General features: G+C 62.9%; 2 protein-coding genes across 14 annotated transcripts; one reads left to right on the forward strand and one right to left on the reverse strand.

The window, feature by feature from the left end:
• The first annotated feature begins 7,913 nt into the window (after window positions 1–7,913).
• OPLAH (5-oxoprolinase, ATP-hydrolysing) lies at window positions 7,914–18,118 on the forward strand. 6 transcript variants are annotated; one of them, XM_046642413.1, is made up of 27 exons: window positions 7,916–8,046; window positions 8,576–8,799; window positions 8,873–9,064; window positions 9,627–9,726; window positions 9,808–9,931; window positions 10,021–10,216; window positions 10,312–10,477; window positions 10,587–10,725; window positions 10,804–10,871; window positions 11,009–11,274; window positions 11,401–11,513; window positions 11,606–11,776; window positions 11,978–12,115; window positions 12,207–12,345; window positions 12,468–12,580; window positions 12,819–12,970; window positions 13,617–13,777; window positions 13,859–13,960; window positions 14,066–14,240; window positions 15,910–16,094; window positions 16,228–16,374; window positions 16,461–16,595; window positions 16,750–16,899; window positions 17,018–17,175; window positions 17,261–17,421; window positions 17,563–17,660; window positions 17,910–18,118. In XM_046642413.1, the coding sequence occupies exons 2-27, from the start codon at window positions 8,629–8,631 to the stop codon at window positions 18,054–18,056; spliced, it is 3,867 nt and encodes a 1,288-aa protein (XP_046498369.1). In that variant the 5' UTR covers window positions 7,916–8,046; window positions 8,576–8,628; the 3' UTR covers window positions 18,057–18,118. The 6 variants fall into 6 exon arrangements, with proteins under 6 accessions (XP_046498374.1, XP_046498372.1, XP_046498369.1 ...); XM_046642415.1 differs by having other exon boundaries at window positions 7,985–8,046; window positions 8,585–8,799; XM_046642414.1 differs by lacking the exon at window positions 7,916–8,046 and adding an exon at window positions 8,085–8,465.
• On the reverse strand, window positions 18,082–20,931 carry LOC124228122 (sphingomyelin phosphodiesterase 5-like). 8 transcript variants are annotated; one of them, XM_046642425.1, is made up of 7 exons: window positions 19,440–20,931; window positions 19,270–19,342; window positions 18,862–19,002; window positions 18,699–18,788; window positions 18,551–18,614; window positions 18,341–18,476; window positions 18,130–18,268 (listed from the first exon to the last, which is right to left on the reverse strand). In XM_046642425.1, the coding sequence occupies exons 1-7, from the start codon at window positions 20,274–20,276 to the stop codon at window positions 18,176–18,178; spliced, it is 1,434 nt and encodes a 477-aa protein (XP_046498381.1). In that variant the 5' UTR covers window positions 20,277–20,931; the 3' UTR covers window positions 18,130–18,175. The 8 variants fall into 8 exon arrangements, 7 of the variants coding, with proteins under 7 accessions (XP_046498376.1, XP_046498381.1, XP_046498377.1 ...); XM_046642424.1 differs by having other exon boundaries at window positions 18,176–18,476; XR_006885639.1 differs by having other exon boundaries at window positions 18,091–18,231; window positions 18,551–19,002.
• Window positions 20,932–20,957: the final 26 nt, after the last annotated feature.

Below are 20,957 nucleotides of genomic sequence, written 5' to 3' on the forward strand. Positions count from 1 at the left end.
TGATGAAGAATCTGGAGACTGGGAGATTGTTCTGGATTACCCAGGCGAGCCCTATATGTAATCCTTTTAAGGTGGAAGCAGAGAGAGATTTGGTTACAGAAGAGAAGGTGAGGTGACCACGGAGGCAGAGACTGGAGTGATGCAGCCAGAAGCCAAGGAGTGCTGGACGTTGGACGAGGCAAGGGATGAATTCTCCCCTGGAAACCCCAGGAGGAAGCACTCCTGCTAACACCTTGATTTTAGCCCCGTAAGACAGCTTGCGTGTCCAGAGCTGTAAGAGAATAAACTTCCGTTGTTCTAAGTCTTCAGGTTTGTGGTAATTTGTTAGAGCAGCTGCAGGAAGCCGACACCCCAGGGAGCCGTAGCCCCCGAGTGGGCGCAGCCTGGTGCCTGTCCACAGCCTCTGGACTCCGGGGGACAGTTGCAATCTGAACAGGGTCCACCTTAGCTGTCTGTTTCCCTGGTTCTCCTTGTTAAACGCCTGGCTGGCTGCCTTTTCATGTGTTGCTATTAGTTTCATTGTGCCATTAGCTTTTTTATAATTTCTCACCACTAAGATCTCCATTGTCTTCCACAATGTCACACTCGATGTCCAAAGAAAGTCAGTGCGCTCAGCCTCCGTGGAGCTGCTAGTGCTTCTGTCTCGCCTCTCGTTCTGGGCAGGGTCTGAGGGGGCTGGGGGTGGGGAGGAAGCCTGCTTCACCCAGAGTGATACCTCTGATCCACAAGTAGGTGCTGCAGGGGACGGTAGACCTTATCCTCTCAGCTCGTCCTTCCCAGTGTGGAAACTCCGCCTACAACCGGGAGCTGGGGGACAGGGAGCCCCATGTTCTCGGCCGCACCCTCTCGGAGCAGAGCTCTCATGACCTGGAGCTGGGTTGGGAGGGAGCAAGTTCTGGCCCAAATGTCACAGATTCCTGCTGTCCTTATCAAGGCTTCGTAGACCTCCTCGAATGACTGCTGTGTGTCCTTTGGTCAATATCCAGCGTGAGAGGGTCATCCAGCCCTCCTAGAAGTCCTGCCCCACCAGGCCCCTCAAGATCAAGTCTTGGCACAGGCACGCTCTCGCTTCTGCTGCATTATTCTGGTCAAAGTAAGGCTCGAGGCCGGCTCGGATTCCAAGGGATGAGACTGGACCCGAGCTCTCGAGGGGAGGGCGGCCGCAGTTGTGGGCGGCCTTGAATGCCCCAGATGAATGCCCCTTGAATGCCAGGCTCCTCCAGCGAGGGAGATGGGGCTGCTTCTGCCAGGAAGGAGGGCTCATGGGAGTTTGGGGGTGCAAGATTCGAGTGTCTCCACTCAAAGATCCCAGGCTGGGTCTCAAGGCACTGCCTCTGCTTTTATGACCAGGTCCTGGGTTTCCTTCAACACAGGAGGCTGCACTCATCTTCTATTGCTGTGTAACAAGTTCCCACAAACATGGCGGCTTAAACTACATCAGTTTGTTAACTCACAGCCTATAAGTCAGAAGTCTGGGCACAGGGTAGCTGCATTGGGAAATTGACTTGAATGACTATCTGATGTGACTACCTTTCAGCTTGATGAACTTTCTTTAGTATTTCTTGTAACCTGGAGATCTGCTAGCAACAAATTCTCTGTCTTTATCTTGGATTGTCTTTATTTCACCTTAATTACCAAAAGATAATTTTCCAGAATATAGACTTCCTGCCTGAGGTTTTTTTTTTTTTTTTTTTTTTTTTGTGAGGGAGACTGGCCCTGAGCTAACATCTGTTGCCAATCTGTTGTTTTGAAGATTGTTGCTGAGCTAACATCTGTGGCAATCTCTCTCTATTTTTTTGTACGTGGGATGCCACCACAGCATGGCTTGATGAGCGGTGCATAAGTGACCTGTGAACCCCAGGCCGCTGCAGTGGAGCGTCAACTTAAGCACTACGCCACCAGCCAGCCCTGCCTGAGTTTTTTAATGATGTTGGGCATGTCATCCCGTTGTGTCCTGGCCTCCACTGTTTCTGATGAAACAAAGTTAGGTGTTGATCTTACTGGGTTTTCTTATGTGTGATGAGTCATTTTTATCTTGTAACTTTTGAGGTTTCTCTTTGTCTGTCAATATTTTGACTATGATATGTCAGCTCCTAGGGACCACCCACATTCCTTGCCACATGGCCCCCTCCAGCAATGGAGAATCTCCCGTACATGGAATTGCTTTCATGCTTTGCGTCTTCCACCAGGAAGAGACCATCCTTTTAAGGGCTCACCTAACTAAGTCAGGCTCACCCAGGATAATCTCCCTTTATACCTCAGCTGTCGGAGAACATTACCTAATCATGGGAGTAAAATCCATTCTATTTACAGTCCTGGGATTATGCGGGGTGTGTCCACCAGGGCAGGAAACCTTGGGGGCTTTCTTAGAATTCTGCCTACCACAGCCCACCCTCTGGCTTCCAGAGAATGTCTGAGTTGGAGGCTGGCTGCCCTGAACCTGTCATTCTTTTGGGTAAGAGCTCCAGTCCTGTCAGAGAGACTCTACTCTGTATCCTTAGAATTGGGATTATTTCCCAGTTATAGGAACTATCAAAATTGTTCTCATTTCCATTGAGATTAAGTGCAGTTGCCACCCCGTCTCCTGGAACACTGCTTTCAGAGGGGAGGTGTCCCCTGCCCCAGTCAGCACTGGTGAGAACTCCTGCAGAGGTTCCCCATGCCACACGGAAGCAGTGGGGAGGGACATGCCATCTAGGAGAACCTGCCAGTTGACAAGTGGGAACTGCACGAAGCAGACCATCAAAGAGGAAAGAAATGCTGATCAGAGTGGAAGAAAAGGACACAAACGATGGCCCCTGTCCAGAGCTGCTCATTACAGGAAGAGAGTCCTTCCCATGTTCTGAAATGAAAACCTGATTGTCACTCTTGGGGGGGCTCCCCTGCCCCCAGGAATCTGCTGCCTGCAGACCTCTCTTGGGGCCTCCTTGCTGTCCACTTCACCCCCTTCCCTGAGGTCGCAGCCCTGAATGTGTTGCCTTGTCCAAGGTGCCTTTCCTCCATGGGACAGTGCCACTCCCCGCCACTCCCACAACAGGCCCAGTGCTGTCTGGTCCCTCTCTTTGCCTCCAGCCCCAACCTAGTGCACTCATAGGCTCAACTCATGTCCCGGGGCTCTGACCGACCCCCCCCAGGCTCTACTGTCTGGTTCCTGCTGCCGCTGGGCCCTGTGCCCCCTCCCTCAGGGCAACTCGAACATCCACCCTCTGACCCCTTCAGAGGCTGTGCTGGCCAATTGCCTCAGAGACAGTACTGGCTTGGGCAGGTGGGGACAGTGCAGCTGGTGGCCAGAGGTCAGAGATCAGGTGCACCCTGTTCCCGTGGGTCAGAACTGCTGGTCCCGGCTCTGAAGCCCCGGAATGCAGCCGAGGCGTGGGGGCAGGGCGGCTGCTGACCTCACAATGATGGGGTCCGCTGTCCCTGGCCAGCCCGCCTGCCGACTGTTGGCAGCTGCAGCCTGCCGCTGCTGGGCATGTCCCTCCTCAGCAGCTACGAGGGCCTGCGTCAGGAGATCCAGCGGCTGGCGCAGGAGAATGAAGAGCTGCGGCGGCTCGTGCAGCTCATCCAGGAGAACCAGGAGCTGAAGCTGGTGCTCAGGAACCGGGGCAGCAGCCTGGGCTTCTGCAGCTCCGGGCTCCTGGCTGAGGTGGCCGCCAGCCCCCGGCCGTCCCGGCGCAGGACTATCAAGTTCAAGGATGCTGACAGAGGTGAGCAGAGCCAGGGCCCCCGGGGGCTCTTCTCAGGGGCCCACAGGGCTTCTCTGGTTCGGCTTGTGCCGAGACGCTGAAGAGTGGGGAAACTCCTGCTCTCCCAGAGCTGTGACTTGTCAGGTGCTGGCAGGTACTATGGAGGGTACAGAGCAAAGTGAGGGGTGAGGGGCTAAGCTGGGGGGCTCTTTGAGGAGGTGCAGTTCAGAGAAGGTGACCTCTCTGAGAAAGCGACATCAGAGCAGAGCTGGACGGAAGTGAGGGGCCGCGAGGCTGGGGTGGAGCTTTCCAGGCCCTGAGTGGCAGTGAGTTAGGTGTGTTGAGGCCCCGTGCTGAGGCCAGCGTTGCTGAAGTGGAGGGCAGGCAAGGACCAGGAGGGCCTGACAGGTCAGACGGGGCCTGAGGGCAGGCTTTGTCCCTTAGGCCTGTGCCCTCCAGGCTCCCTGACTGATAGGGGTTGGGGGCACGGTCCCTCTCCTGGTGGGAAGTGACAGGCTTGGCCAGGGCAGAGGAGTAAGGAGTGGTTGGGCTCTGCATGTACATTTTGAAGGTTGAAGTAACAACAGGTCTTCCGGAAGGTTGGGTTTGGGGTGTGTTGATGCAAATAATCAATAACCAATCTATAGACAAGAAGGATGGAATGATATTTATCGAGCTAATGTGAGGACCAGCCTGGAAGTGCCCCCTTCCACAGGGAAGAAAGCACGCCAGGGAAGCGTGGTTCACAGCGTGGCTATATCCCATTTCAGAACAAAGGACATACATCAAGCATGATAAGAATACATTTTTTTCCCCCCAAAGTCCCAAGGAGATGTTTTGTTGCAGTTGAGCACGTACGCAGCAGGTCAACGTGACCTTGGTTCTCTGGGAAGAAAAGCTTATCTTCAAACAAGTCCTGTTATCAGCATCAGAGAGAGGGAGCCGTTCATCCCCGTCTTTGCCGATGGCCTTCTTTGTTTTGGGAGAATGTTTGTACGATGCGTGTTTGGCGGGCTGTAAGTCAGGCTGCTCTGGGAAAAACAATTTTCATTCTATTTTTATGTTCGTTAGCAAATGCTACCATGCAGAACACTAAACTTTATTCACTTTATTTATATATTTAACAGATCTAAAGCATTTACTTCTTGCTTTGCCCCAAAATGAAAACTATAGGAGCGCTGACTGACTGTCTTTAGGAGAAAAGGGTCACACGTACAGCTAGGGGCACTTACAGCTCCTCCTTTACGTAAAATACCTGACGTAACAATACAAATACATATATTTAAATGCAAATACGCGATTTAGGCCGAATCAGGGTTAGACCAGGATGGCTTCCCCACATACCTCAAAATGTGAAAACTTCTTACTGTTCTTATTTTCATCAGGCGTGAGAAAGAGGGACTCAAGGGCAGCTCATAGGGTTTGGCTGGAGCGCTGCCAGTGGGGAGCTGCCCCTGGAATGGGCAGGCTGGGAGGTGACCCCAGGCCTCATGGGAACAGGCACCATGTTTGGGGATGTCTGTGGCCATGCAGAGCCAAGGGGAGGCACGTGTGGGCAGGTGGATGCTTGGGGTCACGTCAGGCCTGGAGCTGTGTTCTGTTCCTGCTTCTGAGGGACTGTGGACATTACCAAGGGGAGAGAGTAACTAGAGATGGTGTCTTAGACAGTTTGGGCCACTATAACAAGACACCACAGGCTGGGCGGCTTAAACAACAAACATTTATTTCTCACAGTTCTGGAGGCTGGAAGTCTGAGGTCAGGGTGCCGGCATGGTTCTTGGGGGAGGGCTCTCTTCCTGGTTTACAGATGGCCACTTTCCTGCAGTGTCTTCACATGGCGCAGAGAGAGGGAGGGAGGGAGGGGGCGAGCTCTCAGATCTCTTCTTATAAGGGCACTAATCCCATCACAGGGCCCCACCCTCATGACCTAGTCACCTCCCAAAGGCCCCACCTCCTAACACCATCACACTGGGGGTGAGGCTTCAACACATGAGTTTTGGGGAGACACATTTAGTCCAGAGCCGAGGGGAAGCCCTCGGGACACACATCATTCAGGGAGATGCAGTGAAGGAGGTTGGCAGGAGGGAGGTGGGGAGGCGGGTCAGGAGCCCAAAGCAGAAGGTGCTTCCCAGAGACGGACTGAGGAGTGGGCAGACGTGTGCAGCGGCCAGAGGAGCAGGCACGGGGTCAGCTGGGTGGGACTTCGTTGGTCTTGCTTGAAGCAATTTCAGTGGAGGGGGGTCAAGAGAGCCCAGGGGTGACTGGAGGTGGAAGGTGGCACCCTGAGGGCAGAGCAGCCCAGGCTGCTCCTGGAGGGGCGTGGGGACAGGGCCTTTGGGAGATGCGATTGTGAGTTGATGGTCACTAGCTGGGGGGTGAAAACAGGCAGGGGGCAGGGTGATGCCTGTGGGCAGTGAAAAGGCTTGGGGTGGGGGTGGGGGGAGGTGGGCTTGGCCGGGAGCACAGGGCCCTAGGCCCAGTACAGGATGGCAGGTGGGGGTGGGTGCAGGCGGGGTTGTGGAAGTCTTTCTGGATGGATCTTCAGCTGAGCGTCAGGCTGGAGAGGCCATGTTGCCGAGGGGCTGGTTGCAGCATAGTTGCCATGAGGCCTGCGGGATGGGGGCCCTGGGCTGAAGTGGGGTCACTGATCAGCATCTCATGGTTTGCTCAGAGCAGGTGGAGGTAAGGCTGCCGCTTCCTGGCTACAGTGATTGTCTAGGGGCCTGGCTGGACGTGAGGGATGGGGAGGGTGGTGGGGGGGGTAGATGGGCTAGGGGTCTGGAGGCAGTACCATGGCAAGCACCTGCCACAGGATAGGTGGCCATCTGGACATGGTGACAGCCCATCCTCGGGGATGTGGGTCCCATATGCCTGATCCCAGGGCTGATCCCTGTGTGCTAGGGAGCTGGAGTCTACCATGCTCAGCCCAAGCAGGGCTGGAGGAGGGAAGACACCAGCTGGAGTCTGGGCTGGTGGAGGAGACCATGGGCCAAAGTGAGAGGGTGTGAGGGGGTAGTCAAGCTCACGGAACCTGGCACTGTTCGAGCCATCAGATCTCATGTCTGTCTTTCTTGTGGTGACCTGAGTCAGGTGCTTGGTCCAGTTCCTTCAAACCCGCATCTCCTTTCATTCCCCATCTGCCCTTTAATCCCCGGTTGTGACAGGCTCGACCTGCAGGGAGCTGCCTTCTCTGTCCACCACCAGCCACCCCAAAGACCGCCAGGGGACTGATCGGGGCCAGGGGCGGGGGCGGTGGGCGTTCTCAGCCAGAGCCCAGCAGGTGGCACTCCCGTGGCACGGCCCAGCTACCGGGCACTTTGGCCCTGCTGGCCCGAGGAGGAGGCTGGAGGCTGCCGGAGGCCGCCAGTCAGTGGGGAACCTTGTCGCAGCCTGCACTCCCGTGACACAGCCCACCTCCTGCGGGCATCTCAGGATCAAGCAGGCTTCCAGGGCCGGAAAGGCTCATGGCGAGTGAGGAAGCCTGGGGTGTGTGTGGGGTCCCAGCGCATAGGTGGTGCTCCTGCCTGTCTGCCTTTCTGGTCTGGCACATTAGATGAAGCCCCCTTCACACCCCATTCCCCACCGTTCTCTCTCAGAGCTCGGAAAGGCCTGCTCCAGGCTTCTCACAGCTCGCACCCACCCCAGCCTGCGCGGGCACACAGGCAGCTTTCCTCAGATGGGGAAAACAGGCGGGGGAGGGACAGCTATCCGCCGCATCATCACGGGACTGGCCGCGACCTCTGGGGACATCAGCCCAGTGTCACGAGGGTCCTGCCCCTCAGAGCCTCGGCTGGCTGCTGCGGGGTTGGCCCCAGGGTGGGTGGTGTGGAGGGGCCCTGCCCACGGCGCCGGCGCGCACGCAGGGAGTGAGGGGTTCTGCGGGGCGCGCGCTCCAGAAGCCCCGCTCGCCCGGCCCCTCCGTTCCAGCCCGCCCCGCGCCAGGGCACAGTCCGAGCTTGTCTGGGCTACTGTTTCTTTGGGGGCAGCCTGTTCCCCCTGCCTCGGGGCATCGCTCGGCGAGCTCTGGGCCGGCGCAGGGCCTGGCGGCCGGCAGACCCCAAATGCCAGCAGCCGGGGCTGCACCAGCACAGCGCCGCCCGCCCGGCTCCGGCTGGGAACGCCCGCCGCCCACGCCCCCGGCCCGGCCCGGCCCCCCCCCAGGCTGTCTTCGGGGTGGCGTGGGGCGGAGGGAGGAGGCGGCTCCGGGCTGGTAGAGCCTGACGCAACCGGGACGGCCCGGCGCGCCGGGACCGGTCGTGCGGGGGGCGGGCCCCGCTTCCGGGCTGGGGGCGGGCGCGGGCAGGGCCCGGAGGGAGAGCAGCCCGAACAGACGGCGAGCGACCCGGAGCTGACCGGCCAGGTGGGCCCTGCACGCGGACCCCTGCCTCGGGTCCCCGGGGCCAGCGGCCTCCACTCCCCCCACCGCGCGCTCCTCCCCGACCCCCGGCCGCCGCCCCGCCCCGCCGTTGCTCAGGCTCCGCCCCGTCCCCTTGTCCCAAGCGCCCCCGGCAGCGAAGGTCGAGCGGTTGCGAAGTGGCAATCCCCTCACCTGCCGCCCAGCCCCCGTGCCTCTTCGTGCGAGCAGAGTTCGGATCCCCCAGCCTGAGGGCTTCCGTGGCGCCTCCACCTCTGAAAGGCCTGCTCCAGGTTCTGGGTTTCCGCTCCAAAGCGGCACACTGAGAACTGGGTAGTGGGGCGCTCGGCGCCCTGATTTCCCCAGCTCTGGCCCCGCCTCAGGCTGCCCTCTGAGCGAGTCCTGAAGCTCTCGCTCTGCCCAGGGTCCGTTCTGAACCTGGAACCCCCCATCCTCTCCCCGTCCTAGCTCTGCCCAGGGCTGCCCAAATGTGGAGGACCCCCAGGCCCTCCGCTGACCGGCTGCCTCTGTCCAGTTCTTCCAGGAGTGCAGGCTGAGGAGTCACTGCTGGACTCCAACCCTGTCATCATGGGCAACCCTGAGGGGCGCTTCCATTTTGCCATTGACCGTGGAGGCACCTTCACTGACGTCTTTGCTCAGTGTCCAGGGGGACACGTGAGGGTCTTGAAGCTGCTTTCGGAGGATCCTGCCAACTATGTGGACGCACCTACTGAGGGCATCCGCCGAATCCTAGAGCAGGTGACCAGGGCAGATCCGGGGGTGGGGAGGGACCCCTGGGCCAGAGGCCTGACGCTGACCACGTGGTTCCCAGGAGGGGGGTGTGCTGTTGCCAAGGGACCGGCCACTGGACACCAGTCGCATTGCCAGTATCCGCATGGGCACCACAGTGGCCACCAATGCACTACTGGAGCGGCGAGGGGAGCGGGTGGCATTGCTGGTGACACGTGGCTTCCGAGACCTGCTGCACCTGGGCACCCAGGCCCGCGAGGACCTCTTTGACTTGGTGAGCTCCTCCCTGCCAGCGGGCCGCAGCTCATGCAGCTCGCGTTTTCCCAGGGGTCCACTGGCCCTTTGGGGAGGGTCTTTGGCAGGTTCAGTGCCAGCCCAAGGCTACCAGCTGAGAGGTAGAGAGGAGGTTCCGGGCACTCGTAGGGGACACTGTGTTCCCCCAGTCCTCAGAGTGGTCACATGTTGTCTGTTCCTGTCTGCCACGTTCTGGACCTCAGGTGTGGGGCAGCCTAAGCCAGCCTACTCAGGGTGGGGAGTGGGAGGCTACTCTCACCTCTGCCTTCCCCCACCCCCCAACTCCCATCTCCACCCCCACTGCTGAGTCCTGGGAAGGAGCTGCTCTCGTGGTGGGCCGGGCAGTTGGCTGGACTCGGATGCCTGGGGACAGAGAGCCTCCTCCTGGGTGGGCCTTGCTTAGGCCTCCCAGTTGACTGTGTCTCCTGGGCCTGTTGACTGGCCTGTTGGGACACATCCCCTCGCCTGCACTGCCCCACCCATGCAGGACCCCAGCAAGGACCCTCAGGCCTGGCCTCCTCTGAGCCTCTGCCTGCCCCCAGGCCGTGCCCATGCCCGAGGTGCTGTACGAAGAGGTGCTGGAGGTGGACGAGCGTGTGGTGCTGTATCGCGGGGAGCCAGGCACTGGGACGCCCGTCAAAGGTGCAGATGCCTCCAGTATTGGGGTAAGGGGGCAGCAGGCCCTGATGGGCCTTTGACAGCCTGCCGATGGACTTCCTGCAGGCTGCACGGGGGACCTCCTGGAGGTGCAGCAGCCCGTAGACCTAGGGGGCCTACGTGGGAAGCTGGAGGGGCTCCTGTCCCGAGGCATCCGCAGCCTGGCCGTGGTGCTCATGCACTCCTACACGTAAGTGGGCTGGCTGGGGGCTGTGAGCGGTGGGCGGAGGGCAGTAGGCTGGGGCTGTGAAGCGCAGTCTTGCTGGGTTCTTGTTGTAGGTGGGCCCAGCATGAGCAGCAGGTGGGCGCACTGGCCCGGGAGCTGGGCTTCACACATGTGTCACTGTCCTCGGAGGCCATGCCCATGGTGCGCATCGTGCCTCGGGGGCACACGGCCTGTGCCGACGCCTACCTCACACCCACCATCCAGCGCTATGTGCAGGGCTTCCGTCGCGGCTTCCAGGGCCAGCTCAAGGTGAGGCCCCCTGCCTGTCCGCTCCCAGTGCCCCCACCCTGCAGGGGAGGCCCCCTGCCTGCCCAGCCCCTCACTGCCCACTCGCCTGCCCGCAGGATGTGCAGGTGCTGTTCATGCGCTCCGATGGCGGCCTGGCGCCCATGGACTCCTTCAGCGGCTCCCGCGCTGTGCTCTCCGGCCCTGCTGGGGGTGTGGTTGGCTATTCAGCCACCACCTACAGGGTGGAGGGCGGCCAGCCTGTCATCGGCTTTGACATGGGAGGTATGAGGGCTGAAGGGTGGGGTCCGGGGGAGGCTCAGCTGCCGAGCTGGGCAGTGCCGGACATCTAGTCTGTGAGGTGACTCCTTACTACCCATTGCCAACCCCCCAGGCACGTCCACTGATGTGAGCCGCTACGCTGGGGAATTTGAGCATGTCTTTGAGGCCAGCACAGCCGGTGTCACCCTCCAGGCCCCCCAGCTGGACATTAACACAGTGGCAGCTGGTGGGGGCTCGCGCCTCTTTTTCAGGTCAGCCCCCCCACATACCTGGGCAGGGACCCCCAGCCCTCCCAACCCACCTCTAATTCCAGTCCTTCCTCTCCCAAGGTCTGGCCTCTTTGTGGTGGGGCCTGAGTCAGCAGGAGCCCACCCTGGGCCCGCCTGCTACCGCAAAGGTAAGAGCTGGTATCTTCCCTGCCAGGTCCCTTCCTACGCTGCCCAGGCCCACCCTGGCTCTTCACTCCTGCCCCCACTGCCCACTCCTGGCCTGCTGCCTCCAGCCCACAACCTCCACACTGTGCACACCTCCCAGGGGGCCCTGTGACAGTGACGGATGCTAATCTGGTCCTGGGTCGCCTGCTACCTGCCTCCTTCCCCTGCATTTTTGGGCCGGGAGAGGACCAGCCACTGTCCCCTGAGGCCTCCCGAAAGGCCCTGGAGGCTGTGGCCGTCGAAGTCAACAGCTTCCTGACCAATGGGCCTTGCCCGGCTTCTCCGCTGAGCCTGGAGGAGGTGGCCATGGGGTTTGTGCGTGTGGCCAACGAGGCCATGTGCCGGCCCATCCGCGCACTCACGCAGGTATGCCTGCCCTGCCCTCCAGCCCTGCCCCCAACCCCACACCTCCCACTCAGGAAACCCAACAGGGGCGAGGGGTGGGGGGCCAGACAAGGTAGGGTAGGCTCCTGACCCCTTCTGGCTCCCCAGGCACGAGGACACGACCCCTCGGCCCATGTGCTGGCTTGCTTCGGAGGAGCTGGCGGGCAACATGCTTGTGCCATCGCCCGGGCTCTGGGCATGGACACGGTGCACATTCACAGGTGTGTCTAGGCCTCGTGCACATGTCCTGGAGTGGGGGCTGGCTTTGAGAGGTGCCCTCACCCTCATCGTCAGGTGGCCCCTGTCCCTGTAGACACAGTGGGCTGCTGTCAGCACTGGGGCTGGCCCTGGCGGATGTGGTTCATGAGGCGCAGGAGCCCTGCTCCCTGCCCTATGTGCCCGAGACCTTTGTGCAGCTGGACCAGAGGCTGAGCCGCCTGGAGGAGCAGTGTGTGGATGCCCTGCGGGCCCAGGGATTCCCCAGGTGGGGCTCTAGGGGTGGGCCGGGCTGGGCAGAGGGCTCGCAGCATCCCAGCCACCCCCTGGGCGAGTTTACCTCCTGGCCTCCCAGATGGTGCTGGGCCCCTTCGGGTGGTGGTCAGCGAGGGCTGAGCTCCGAGTGCTGCAGGAGGCAGGACGGGTCCTGCGGGGCGCCCTGTGTGAGTGCCCCGCCTGCCCACTACAGGTCCCAGATCAGCACTGAGAGCTTCCTGCACCTGCGCTACCAGGGCACGGACTGTGCTCTGATGGTGTCGGCCCACCAGCATCCGGCCACTGCCCGCTCCCCTCGTGCTGGTGACTTCGGGGCAGCCTTTGTGGAGAGGTATGCAAATTCTGCATCTGGGAGCCCTGGGGGTGGCCTGCGGCCTGGCCACCTCTCCCTGACGGCTCTCTCGGGGCCCTTGGGCATGCAGATACATGAGGGAATTTGGCTTTATCATCCCCGAGCGGCCAGTGGTGGTGGACGACGTGCGAGTGAGGGGCACCGGCCGCAGCGGCCTCCGTCTTGAGGATGCCACCAAAGCCCAGACTGGGCCTCCCCGGGTAGACAAGGTTGGTGGCCCTCTCTATGCCCACCCACCCACACCCACAATGGACACGGGGACAAGTGTGGAGGGAGAGACCCAGGGAGGGTGCTGGACCTAGGAACCTCAACCCCCCCACACCCTCCTCAGATGACCCAGTGCTACTTTGAGGGGGGCTACCAGGAGACCCCCGTGTACCTGTTGGGAGAGCTGGGCTATGGGCACAAGCTTCAGGGGCCTTGCCTCGTCATCGATAGCAACAGGTGGGCCAAGGCCTGACCAGGGTGGGACCATGGGGGTGAGGGCTGAGGCCACAGCTGCTGGGGCCTGGGTGAGCTGTGGGGCCCTGGTGGGGGGCTCTCAGGCCCAAGGATGCAGGAGTCTGAAGAACTCTGAGGTCTCATCGTGGTTGGGGTGTCCCACAGCCTGGGGGTGTGGGGTCCCTGGTTGCGAACAGGGCTCTGGCCTGGTCCCTCCATCCCCTCTGCACCCCTGCCCCAGCACCATCCTGGTGGAACCAGGCTGCCAGGCAGAGGTCACTGAGACTGGGGACATCCGGATCTCTGTGGGGGCCGAGGCCCCCAGCACAGTGGGCGCCCAGCTTGACCCCATTCAGCTGTCCATCTTCTCGCACCGCTTCATGAGCATTGCTGGTGAGTGGCTGCCACTGTCCTTCCCCACAGCCCAGCTGTGGTGTAGGGTGGAGGGGTCTGCATGTTGGGCAGAGGTAGGCACAGGTGGTGTGGCTGGCAGGGGTGTGCAGAGAAAGTGTGACCCTGGGGAAGGGGCAGAAGCAGAGTCCCTGCTGGCAACAGGGTGGGCAGTGTGGCCCTGGCCCTGGGATGGCGCAGCCCTGCTGTACCAGCTGGCCTTGGGCAGGGTGGTGCCTTCTTCCTACTGGCAGCCCTGTGCTCTGGGATTGCCAACTGTCTGTGAACAGGAAACAGGCTCAGCACAGTGAAGCCATCTGTCAGGGTTAGGCCGGGGGCTTCCTGAGGGGCTCGAAGCCTGTGCCTCGGCTCCAGGTTCTTACTGTGCTAGGCAGGGCAGAGGGCTAATGTGGGGCACCAGGTTCTTGCTGAGGCTCCAGGCAGGGGTGGGGACAAAGGGGGTGCCCCTCACACAGGCAAGACTTGGCCTGGCCACGGTCTCACTGTGTCCAGATGGGCCATGGCTACCAGTGGGCCCTGGGTCTGGGCCTCAGGGGCCTTGAAGGTGGCAGGTGCTGCCTGTCCGTATCCTGGGTTGTGCTGTGGGTGGGGTGGGGCCAGCGAGCGCCTGGTCACTCTGTGTCCCCAGAGCAGATGGGCCGCATCCTGCAACGCACAGCCATCTCCACCAACATCAAGGAGCGCCTAGACTTCTCCTGCGCCCTCTTCGGGCCCGATGGGGGGCTGGTCTCCAACGCCCCCCACATCCCTGTGCACCTGGGCGCCATGCAGGAGACGGTGCAGTTCCAGGTTCGCTGGGTCCCTCTCCCTGCCTTCCTTACCCTGCCCCCTTCCTGCACCCTCCCTACTCTACCTGTTTTCTGGCTTCAGATCCAGCACTTGGGGGCTGATCTCCACCCTGGTGACGTGCTGCTGAGCAACCATCCCAGCGCAGGAGGCAGCCATCTGCCCGACCTGACTGTCATCACACCGGTGAGGATGCTGCCTGGGAACCCAAGAGGCGGGCCGACCAGCTGATGCCTGAGTACCTGGGGGCACAGGGCAGCCGACCAGCTGACTGTTGCTCTCCACCCCTAGGTGTTTTGGCCGGGTCAGACGAGGCCTGTGTTCTACGTGGCCAGCCGTGGGCACCATGCAGACATTGGGGGCATCACACCAGGCTCCATGCCCCCCCACTCCACCACGCTGCAGCAGGAGGGCGCTGTTTTTCTGTCCTTTAAACTCGTCCAGGGGGGGGTCTTCCAGGAGGAGGGTGAGTGGGAGTGGGAGTGGGGCTGGGGACTGGTGGGGGTGGATTCAGTGAGCTGGTAGACATGGCTACTGCCTACAGCTAGGCCGGGCCAGACGCTGGGACGCAGCCCATTGGCCCAGGCCTGCCTCGAGGCTGGGGGAGCCAGGCAGGGACCCCACAGGGAGGTTGCAGATCATCTCTCAAGAGATGATCAGAGTGGCTGAGATGAGTTCTGCTTGGGCCCAGGAAGGCCTCAGTGGTTTTGGGGTGGGGAGTTGGCCAGGATACCCAAGGGGCTGGGTGCAGGAGAGGGAGCGGCCTATTTGAAGGTGGGCAGCTGCTGGTGGTGTTTACGGTCTGTACTGGGTTTGCACTTGGTCTGAGGGCAGCAGAGAAACAGTGGGGCCAAGGGTTGCAGGCTCTTGGAGAGCTCTCCTGGGCCCAAGTGATTGGGTGGTGGGGCAACAGGGCGGCTGTGAAGGGCTTCAGCTGGACCGCGCTGGTCTGCCTATGCACCATGAGAGCCCCCTGCTTGTGTGCAGAATGGACAGGGGGTCTGAGGGTGGCCTGGAGGCCAGGCGAGGAGAGTGGGGTGAGGCAGCTGCAGGCACCCTGGATGATGCTGAGCCTCAAGCTAGGCAGCAAGGTGGACTGGGGACAGTTGTTTGGAGGTCAAGGTTGGTACTTGACAGGATTTGGGGGCAAGGGCGAGGAGTCAAGTTTGGACAGCTGGAGGATGGAGGCTCTGGCACTGAGAGGGCACAGGGCAGCTGCAGGGAAGGTCGGACAGAAGCTGTGGTGGAGCCTGGGGGTAGGGGAAGCATAAATACAGAGCTGGTCTGAGGCTGCAGGGATCTGGGAGCCCAGGGGGCATCCCAGAGTGAGAGGAGGTGACATGAGCAGGGTGGAGCATGCGGTAACAGAGCCATAGGCACTGTGGGTGCCGAGAACACAAATAGAGTGACCTAGGCTTGGCTGCTCCCTTGGTCAATGTGGGGTGGGGGCAGGGGGCAGGGATCATGGGAGGGACATGTACAGGCGCATGGCACGTGGCGGAAGACCCAGTGGCCAAGGAGCCTCAGAGAGAACCATGACCCAGACTAAGGAGAGGGGCTTTCCTGAAGTGGAGAGTGGTCCCTGGGGCCAGGACCTACTCTACTTGCCATAGGATGGAGGCCTTGTCCCAGACCTGTTGGTGGGTGGGCACAGACAGCCAGGTTGATGCTCTTTCCAAGCAGCTGGCTGTGGGAGCCAGTGGGAGGCCATAGTGTGAGGCAGTGTGAGTGGGGGAGGGTCAAGGGAGTGGTTTTTCTCCTGGGAGAGGAGAGGGAGGCCTGGAAAAAGCAGGAGGGAGCGGGACCGGTGGTGGGGAGGCAGGGCAGGAGGAATGAAGGAGGGAGGAGGGTTTGGTAAGAGACAGATCTCCTGGCCCCCCTTCCAGGCATCTCCAGCTCCTGTGAGGTCACAGGCAAAGCCCTGGGTGCCCATGGGGCTGGGGTGTGAGAAGAAGGTTCAGCAGATAGGGGGAGACTGGGAATTTGGGGGGTGCTGGAGTCAGCAGAATTGTGGAGAGCCAGTGAAGGGCCAACCTGTGGGGCCTGCAGTGCCCAGTGGAGATGCAGCGGTGTGGAGCAGAGCACCAGGTGGTCCCAGGGCTTGGAGAGTGCTCAAGGTGACCCCGTTCATCCAGCGGTAACTGAGGCCCTGCGGGCGCCAGGCAAGATTCCCGGCTGCAGTGGGACACGGAACCTGCATGACAACCTGTCAGATCTCCGTGCCCAGGTGGCAGCCAACCAGAAGGGCATCCAGCTGGTGGGGGAGCTCATCGGGCAGTACAGCCTGGACGTGGTGCAGGCCTACATGGGCCATATTCAGGTGGGCCTGGGAGGGGGGGCGGGAGGACGGGAGCAGCTCTGTGCTTGCCCCCACACAGCTGGTCAGGGAGCGAGGGGGGCACCTGGCCCACCTGGAAGGTAGCATGGCTGCCGCTGAACATACTCACTCCCAGGCAAACGCTGAGCTGGCTGTGCGGGACATGCTCCGGGCCTTTGGAACCTCCCGGCAGGCCCGGGGGCTGCCCCTGGAGGTGTCTGCGGAGGACCACATGGACGACGGTTCCCCCATCCGACTCCGCGTGCAGATCAACCTGAGTCAGGTCAGGCTGCGGGGTGAGGCCTCCTGGGGCGTCAGGGGCGTGCGCCTGGCTGGTGACGACCTCTCCCCTCCCCTCGCGGTGGGCAGGGCAGCGCCGTCTTTGACTTCAGCGGCACCGGGCCCGAGGTGTTTGGCAACCTCAACGCACCGCGGGCCATCACGCTGTCCGCCCTCATCTACTGCCTGCGCTGTCTGGTGGGCCGTGACATCCCGCTCAACCAGGTGCGCAGGGGTGTGCTGTGTGCGAGAACAGTAGGTCCACCCCAGCCCCTGGTCCCCAGCCCAACCACTCAATAATGGACGGATCCTAGGGCCGCTGATGGAATGGGGACGTATGTCTCCCAATTGCCCTGAGAGCGGGCCCCTGCCCCCATAGGGCTGCCTGGCGCCGGTGCGCGTCGTGATTCCTAGAGGCTCCATCCTGGACCCGTCCCCTGAAGCAGCCGTGGTGGGCGGCAACGTGCTCACGTCGCAGCGCGTGGTGGACGTCATCCTGGGGGCCTTCGGGGCCTGCGCCGCCTCCCAGGTGCGCGAGCGGGTGGGCGCCGCTCCGTCGCGCTCTGGGTGGGGGGAGGGGCGCGGGCAGGGGTTGGCAGGCAGCGAGTGCCCTCCAGTTGAGCGCAGCGGCTGCTTGCCCCTGCCAGGGCTGCATGAACAACGTGACCCTGGGCAACGACCACATGGGCTACTACGAGACGGTGGCGGGCGGCGCAGGCGCGGGACCCGGCTGGCACGGGCGCAGCGGCGTGCACAGCCACATGACCAACACGCGCATCACCGACCCCGAGATCCTGGAGAGCAGGTGAGCGGCGCGGGCGTGGGCAGGCTGGGGACGGGGGCCAGGGGCGCGACCGTGGCGGGCAGCTCTGAGCCCCTGGCCCGCGCAGGTATCCGGTCATCCTGCGCCGCTTCGAGCTGAGGCTGGGGTCCGGGGGCCGCGGCCGCTTCCGGGGTGGCGATGGTGTCGTCCGGGAGCTGCTCTTTCGCGAGGAGGCGCTGCTGTCTGTGCTGACCGAGCGCCGCGCCTTCCAGCCTTACGGACTCCGCGGTGAGCGGCTCCCCTCCCCTCCCATTGCCGTCTCTCTTCCCCATCCCGGCCGCGTCTGTTCCCCACCCTCCGCCCCATCTCCCCCCCAAACCCCCATGTCTCTCCCTTCCTTTTCTCTCCGCACCTCGCCTCTTTACTCAGGGGGTGAGCCCGGCGCCCGTGGCCTAAACCTGCTGATCCGCAAGGACGGCCGGACTGTGAATCTGGGCGGGAAGACGTCGGTGTCCGTGTATCCCGGGGTAAGGATTGCAGCCTGGCCCGTCCCATCGCCCACCCCCAGCGGCCCCTGTCCCTCAGAGGGTGAACAGAGTTGCAAAAATAACCAGAGACTGAGTTTAATTTGGCTCCTGGAGAACAGGGGGCTGCGCACCGCGCCTCGGTGGTCCGGGCCTGCCGCCCTGGGTGCGCTGCCTCGGTGGGGGATGGGGCTGTAGCGGGAGGAAGGGCGGGCGCCATGCCCGCGCTGAACCTGGCCCTCTGCTCCACAGGACGTATTCTGCCTCCACACACCAGGCGGCGGGGGCTACGGGGACCCGGAGGACCCCGCCCCACCACCCGGGTCGCCCCCGCAGCCTCTAGCCTTCCCTGAGCGCGGCAGCGTCTATGAGTACCGCAGAGCCCAGGAGGCTGTGTGAGGAGAGCCCACACAATAAAGATCCCTTAAGTCGCCCTGTTCCCGCGGCGACCAGCCAGGCTCATGCTCTGCGTCCTGTTTGTCTTTCCACCGGCGTCGCACCTGTCGATCGTGCCTGCCTTAGGAAGACATCGCAACTCGGAGCCGAAGTCCCACGGCCAGGTGGTCTGTGAGCCCTGCCAGGGCGGTGCTGAATGTCACCTGTTCCACCTCCTGGGGGTGGGAGTCAGGTTGAGGAGTTGCCCCAGCGCCAGCTGACCCGGCGCCCTGAGTTCTGCCACTTACTGGGCTCAGAGGGCCTCCGGGCACTCCCCGATACGTGATGTAGTCCACGCGCCGTCCCTTCCAGGGCTTAGCCCGGTGGCTTCCGCTGGGAGGGCCTGCCAGGTAGCGACGGCGCCCTTCCTTCTGCTCCAGGGCCCTGAGGAGGGGCTGTGTCACAAGGCTAGGGCACTCTCGTTCTAGGCGGTGTCTGGCCCCCAGGTTGCCACTCACCTCCTCAGCATCTCCGGGGAGCAGGCCACCGAGTGGCAGAGCGTGGAGGCGTTCAGTATAGTTCCTGTGAGGGCGTGGGAGGGCAGTATCAGCGGGAGCCTCGGCCGTGGATCCCTCCCTATGTCCATCCCCCACCCCGGTGCCGTACCCACGGCCCAGGGCTGCTCCCGGCGCGTGCCCAGCCGGCAGGGGTCCTGAAAGCGGCTGAAGAGCTGGTGCTTCTGCTCCTGCGCATGGTCTGGGGAGGGAAACCGGCGCTGGGTGGGCGGGGCCAGGCCGCGCGGCCACGCTCTGCCGCAGCCTCCGCTTACCTGGTGAGCAGTTGTCGAAGTTCAGGTCCCCCAGCAGCACGCTGAAGGCCACGGCTTCGTCGCTCTGACGGCTCTCGGCCTCAAACTGCTCGGCCCAGTCTAGCAGCAGCGTGAGCTGTTGACAGCGCAAGGGCCCATCCTCTGGGGGTGGGGAGAGGGTGAGGCAAGGATGGGTCAGCCCAGGGTGCCAGTCCGCATCCTGGATACGCGGCCGCAGCCCTCCCCCGGCCCCGCCCGGTCCTGATTTGTGAGCCCACCCAGGCCCTCCAAGGGGCTCGCGGAGCCTGGGGTACAGAACAAACGGGGAGAGGGGCAATGGAGGTGCAGGCGAGGGTTGGGAACCGCTGCCGCGGAGAGAGAGGCGGGATTTCCTGCCCACCTGCCGTGGGTCCCGGCTGCCAGGCTCACCATTCGGCGCATGCAAGTGCGTGCAATGCAGGAAGCCCACGACGCGTCGCCCATCTAGGATGCCCAGTTGTACCTGCAACACCACGGACGGCCCCAGCAACCCTCGCCGCTTCCACCCCACGCCCCGCCCCCTCCCCGGCCAGGGAGCGCGGCGGCCAGTGGGCTGGTACCTGTGCGGAAAGCAGTCCCTTGGAGGCCAGCGCGTCCTCGCGACGCGCATGGGGGAAACACCAGAAGGCGGCGCGCAGCAGCGGGTAGCGCGAGGCCAGCAGCAGCCCGCTGCCTAGCAGCTTAAGGTGCGGCCCGGGCTGCAGGCCGAACGTGCCCACGTCGTACAGCACCGGGCCCAGATTGGGCGCCAGGCAGTTTACCAGTCTGCGCGCCGCGCGCAGATCGAACACCTCCTGTAGGCACACGAAGTCCAGACCCGCCGGCACCGCGGCTATCAGCACCCCAGACGGCGCCTCTGGCCCTGGCGAGCTGCAGCCAGTAGCCCCATAGCGCGAGGAACGCAGACCGGCGAGCAGCACGGCGCCCAAGGCCTCGGCCCGCCGCTGGCTGTGCTGCAAGTTGCTGAAGCGCGCCAGCCCGTCGGGGAGCAGACACAGGTTGGCGCTGAGGAAGCCGAAGCAGCGCGCGGGCTCAGCTGGGGGTCGCCAGGGCGTGGGGGGCGTCCAGCACTCCGGAGGGGGCTGGTAACAGAAGGGGCGGCGCCAGGCCTGCAGCAGCAGCCAAAGCAAGAAGCCCGGCAGTGCCAGGGGCAGGCCGACGAGCAGCAGCAGCGGCAGCAGCAGCAGAGACGCACCGACGCCCGCCACTGCTTTCAGCCACCTCGGGCCACTCCGGCGCGTCGCCCGCGCCCAGAAGCCCAGCAGCTGGTCCAGGATCCAGTAGGCTGGGAAGAGCAGCGCGCAGGCTAGGCCGTGGAGGATGTCCAGCACAGGGTGCGGGAAGGGCGAGGGCCGTAGGGCGCCGGGCTTCGGGGGCCAGTCGGGCGGGGATTGCATGACGTGGGGGGCTTCCAGGTCGCGGGGCGACCCGGCAACTCATTCACTTCCAGCGTGCGAGTCGACTTGTCCAGGCGTCCGCAGGAGCTGCAGGGAGTACAGGGGTCAAGGCCACGTGGCGCAATCTGCGCGCGGAGCCGGGAAAGCGGTGTGCCCGCGAGCCTGGGGGCGCGGGCGCGGGCACAGTCGGCAGCTTCCGGGAAGCCGCCCTCTCCTCGCCGGCGCGGAGCCTCGGCCGCCGTTGGAGAAAACAAAGCGAAAGCGAAAGGGACCCTGGCGTCGCAGTCCCGCCCCAGGTCCTCTGCCACGCCCCGTCCTCCCCCGAAGACCGCAGGGAGAACCCCCAGAGCTGTCCGACGCGAGCGGCGACTGGGGTGCCGCCGGCACCAAGTGGAGGGCGACTTTTTTCAATGAGGGCAGGTGCAGCGCCGGCGAGGGCAGTGCGGTGCGCTGCGTCCCGCTCCGTCCCTCCCTCCCGCAGGTCAGCGTGCAATTGCCCGGGCGCTCCTGCTGCCAAGACCGCGGGATCTACCCCACCCCCACCCGTCTCCTTCTGGCGCTGCGATGTCCAGCACCTGAGTTCAAAGACACGTCCCCAGATAAGAGACGGCTTCGGAGTGGACTGACCAGCCACCCACTCAGCGCTCCGCAGAGCCCCCCCCGGGACGGAGCGGGACGCAG

The sequence above is a fragment of the Equus quagga genome, chromosome 16 (assembly GCF_021613505.1).
Source record: "Equus quagga isolate Etosha38 chromosome 16, UCLA_HA_Equagga_1.0, whole genome shotgun sequence".
NCBI lineage: Eukaryota > Metazoa > Chordata > Mammalia > Perissodactyla > Equidae > Equus > Equus quagga.